Source organism: Fusarium odoratissimum (genome assembly GCF_000260195.1).
Source record: "Fusarium odoratissimum NRRL 54006 unplaced genomic scaffold supercont1.167, whole genome shotgun sequence".
In the NCBI taxonomy this organism is placed as follows: domain Eukaryota; kingdom Fungi; phylum Ascomycota; class Sordariomycetes; order Hypocreales; family Nectriaceae; genus Fusarium; species Fusarium odoratissimum.
The window spans coordinates 1-4,641 of NW_022158855.1; the positions used below are offsets into that span (position 1 = coordinate 1).

Below are 4,641 nucleotides of genomic sequence, written 5' to 3' on the forward strand. Positions count from 1 at the left end.
AAAAAAAAAAAAGAATGTCTAAATGGAGTTCTATACAAAGAGCATCAAAGATCATATTCTCCTGTGCGGTTTCACGGTGCCTCCCTGCTGCCCCTTAACGTTATGCAACCAATATCTCCAAACACTCCGGTCTGTCATTAAGAATCCTCGTAATCAGGCAAAGTTGATTGTGTAGGCCTTGATGTGTAGGCTCACTTTAGCTTTTGTTGACCTTGTTAGGCAGGATTACGTATACCTCAGTGACATTCAGACCATAAACAGGCTGCCTCACCCTGCACGCCTGCAAAGCAAGGCCATTCAAGGTCATGGTCTTGATTGGACACATGGGCATTATGTAACAAGTTTGAACCACAACCAAAATCGCAGAATTGTCACTCCCTGACTGGGAGTGCCTGCGACCGGCTAAGAAATGTCGGCGTGTCTTGTGGTATACCCTCTTTGTGAAAACCAAGATATATTCACGCTGCCTGGTTCTGATAAGCGCCTGTGTGGAAGCCACACCTTACCAACGTAACGTTATACAGATGATACTATAAAAGAAATTACTCAGCATTGGTTGCTATATAGACACCATACATCACGAATTAGCCTCTAGGAAAACCATAAAAGGCAGTCTTTCTTGATATGCTAGAGATTGTACTATCAGAAACACCAGGTTATGCAATAGCCATTCCATCCCTACTAGTACTTCTCACTAGTAATTCCATTGCCTTCTGGCAAAACCTCCTTCATTCCAACAATGGCGACGAATGATCTGGACGAAAACCTCGGGCGTGATCCAGACTCTATGATCTTGCACAGGGCTCATTTTACCCATGAGTTCGAAGCAAAGAAGAAACTCGACTCCACTCTGTTGACTAGTTTCCCTGCCATAGGTGGCCTACTCGTCGGCTATGATTTCGGCTGCATCAATGGACTTCTGCGGTTCGAATCCTTCATTGACGCAATTGAGGGCCGTGGGAAAGTGAAAATGTCTAAAAACAACGTGGTTCTTATTGTTTCTCTACTCTTTTGCGGTTGTATTATCGGAGCTATTACCGGTGGTGCTCTTGGCGATCGACTGGGTCGTAAGTGGCTCATCCAGCTTAGCTGTGCTGTCTACGTCTCGGGCGTCTTCCTACAAATGTCGTTTGATTTATATGACACTGCCTTCATATTGGTCCTTATCGGCCGCCTGATTGGCGGGATCGGCACCGGCCTCAACTCCGTTGGGACTGTGCTATACATGACAGAAACAGTGAGTATTTTGGTCCTATCCAATGCTATTGTACTAGAATAAGTTCAACTTGAAACGCAACTCACCATTGCGTAGTGAAAGACTTCTACTCGCAGTACGATTGGCCTCATTCCTTTACTGACCTCTCTATCAGTGTCATTCTTCCCTCCGAGGGTTCTCGCTTGCCGCATATCAGGGATGTGTTGCTTTGGGCCTACTGATAGCCGCCCTAAATGTCTATGCAGTCGATAAGCGTACCGACATATCTGCCTACAGATGGCTTGTTGGGTGTCAATTTATCTGGCCTGCAGTTTTGGCCATAGCCGTTTCTATGATTCCCGAATCGCCACGTCATTTAGTAAACATAGGTCGCAATGAAGAGGCCTACAGAGCTTTAATTCGCCTGCGGGCTCCACGGTCGCGGGACAAGTCAGATATTCGACGAGTGCAGATGGAACTGAGTGAAATCTATCTCAGCCACGAGGTTGGCTTAGGTCCGGAGAAAGTCGCTTTTCGAAAAGTTGCAAAGGAATGGCTTAGCACCCGTTCAAGCGGCATCACCCGTTCAGTCAACTTAGTGATCCATCCGTTGACTGTCAGTGTCCTTCTACATACTATGTATCAGTGGTGAGTTGTCAAAGTGGACCCCTTTGACTTAAGAATCCACTGACACGTCCATTCTTTTATGTAACAGCACAGGCGTAAGCTTCATCACATTCTCAACAACCTCGCTTGCTGGAACCGATGAAGCTCTGGGTGACCCACTTGTGATCGCCCTTGTTCTTTCCATTGTCCAGCTTTGTGGCACACCTGTGTACATGTGGTCATTCAAGAAGCTGGGTCAACGATGGACGCTTATTGTTAGCGCATTGGCTATCTCGGCATGCCACCTTCTCACTGCCATTACCGGTATGACAGCTAGTGTCACTGACAAAAGCTTAGTGGTCGGTCGTGTCCAGCTCGTCCTCGTTGCCCTGTTCGTCTTCCTGGTCGCATCAAGTTGGGTCCCTGCAGTATGGATCATTATTGGCGAAATTCCTTCCACCGCCACGAGATCCCGTGACATTGGGATTTCCGCGGGAGTTCACTGGCTATGGACCGGCGTTATTTCCGCCACCACGCCGTATCTTGTTGAGGTTGAGTGGCTCAGGCGATCTGGTATCTTTTTGATATTCGCATGCCTGTGTCTATGTAGCTCGTTGTTTGTGTACTTTCTTGTCCCTGAGACGAGTAAACTATTCCTTGAGTATATCGAGGTGATCATTCGAGAATCGGATCCCCGCACTACACAAGAGTGGAAGCCTGATGGTACTTTCGGTTGGCGGAGAGATCTTAGGACTGAAGTGCAGTATTGCCGAGTGCCCAGAATCCGGAAAAGCTGGCAATCACACACAAAGGAAAATGCAAGTGACATGGCAGAGCAGGGGAAGTGAAATCAACTTCTACGATAGAATTCCACCCGTTATCATCATTAATAACGGTAAAATAGTATCCCGATCTTCCTTATGTGCTCACATACAAGTCTGATGGCCATGAATCTTTGCCATGACAAAAGAAACCTTGACGAATCTCTGTAGTCTAGAGAAAAGTTCTACAGAGCAAAACTTGATGAAAGACAGACACCGGGATACCTGACTTTCAGATATAAGCATTTAGACATAAGGAAGGAAGAATGAAGGAACAATGGGACACGGTTTCCTGGGAGACCCAGACTTGACTTATTACAAACAAGCGCTGACCTCCTCCACCCCACAGGGACATCGTGACCCCTTTATAAGGATGAAGTTTCCATTATTAACAGCTAGTATCGATATAACGAGGAGCTATAAGAAACTCTGTAATGGGTCTGGGAACAGACTCTCGCTTCTTTCGTTTAATATTCGGCTGTTTTGTGCTTTATGAACTTGATTATTCAAAAGTTGTTCTGTTGCATACTTACATCTCAGCTCATATTTGCCAAATTTAACAATAAATAATGTGAAAGCATTTTCTGCGCTATGCCTATGGCAGAGGCTTAGAATAACTAGGCGAAGGATAACTAGGCACAGGATAACCGATTTCTATAGTTTTTTGTCTTTCCTTTGCTTTCTTATAAGGTTTGGCAAAAACGGCCGGTAAGGAGTCGATACGACTGAGTTCTCGGGCTGCGACGGCGAGAAGTATGGACAAAATCAGTAGAGAGGCATAGAATACAGATCCATATGAAACTGTACTTGTTCCTACCGCAAAGGAGAAACCTTTCACATCATTTCGTCCTACGACCATACAGATAATTATAGAAATTGCCTCTGTCACAGACAGGAGCCACAGCCCCCATATCACGCCAGTGCTGCCGGGAACTATCCAAAGAAGGAACCACCAAGCGCTACAGCTCATTATCAGGATAATGAGTAACCACTTAGTAGCGATGGCTATACCCTCTGTCCGTCTATAGGAGTGGTCATACTCTGGTGTCGTTAATCTTATACTAGTGAGCGGTTTGCGGGTTACGTCTCCGTCGATTGAATAGATGCCAGTCCCGTCGACATGTATGCACAGCAGCTGTTGGAAATTGAAGCCAGTGTTCATATCCTTGGTTTCCGCAGTAACGTTTACGATTGAAAAAGCTGCGTTGCTCGTAACCTGACGCATCACTTAGTGTCCATGCATCACAAACGATCAGGGTAAATTACATTCAAGAACGAGCAGTGAGACATGTCCAATGGACTTGGCGGAACCAGTAAGATCAATGGAACGATTAGGAAAAGCCATGTGAGAAAGTAGCCTGGAAGGAGTGTCATGTAGTAGATTGCGAGTGATTCTTCAGGCTATGTTACATTAGCCTAGGTGGACAGAAAGTCGGAGAGGGCGAGTCCGAAGGTCAAGTCTATAAGTAGCTTCTCCTCCACGTTGATCCTGCTGAGCAGCCACTGAATGCGGGTAATAATTGGAGTCATGACTCCCTGAGATCAGGTTAATGTAAGCACTTGATGAATCGAAAGTAACTAAAATAGATTATAGCACTAGTTTAGACACACTGGTGCTTTGAACAAGATAGGAAGGCAGATTTGCATGAACGAACGGCTTAGTTTGATCTGTTCTTCGACTCTTACATCGGTATTAGATAGCAGCCGTGGCTTGGGTTCGACATTTAAGGTTTTACTTCAAAAGCCGATTGACGATAGATCAGTTGGGAGATAGCCCATGTTCAAAAGAACTCGGTTTTGATAAAGATCGCTCGCCTACTTTGCTGGACTCAAGGGGAGCATATGGCCAGGTGGTAGAAATGTATCTTGTTCCTGAGTTTAACAATGTCGTGTAAATATAGAAGAACGTCCTTTAAGGGTGTCGTATTATTTGGACGTGGTACGATCCCGACCTGTATCATACGGTAGGCCGCTTAGGCGTCATGTCCAGGCCGCTGTGTACCACGATGTCTTCCGCTG

At 45.8% G+C, this 4,641-nt stretch overlaps 1 protein-coding gene across 1 annotated transcript; it reads left to right on the forward strand.

Moving 5' to 3' along the window:
* Window positions 1-739: 739 nt before the first annotated feature.
* On the forward strand, window positions 740-2,649 carry FOIG_16777 (uncharacterized protein; the record flags this gene model as incomplete). Its single annotated transcript, XM_031218255.1, has 3 exons — window positions 740-1,237; window positions 1,371-1,843; window positions 1,911-2,649. The coding sequence occupies 3 exons, from the start codon at window positions 740-742 to the stop codon at window positions 2,647-2,649; spliced, it is 1,710 nt and encodes a 569-aa protein (XP_031052031.1).
* Window positions 2,650-4,641: the final 1,992 nt, after the last annotated feature.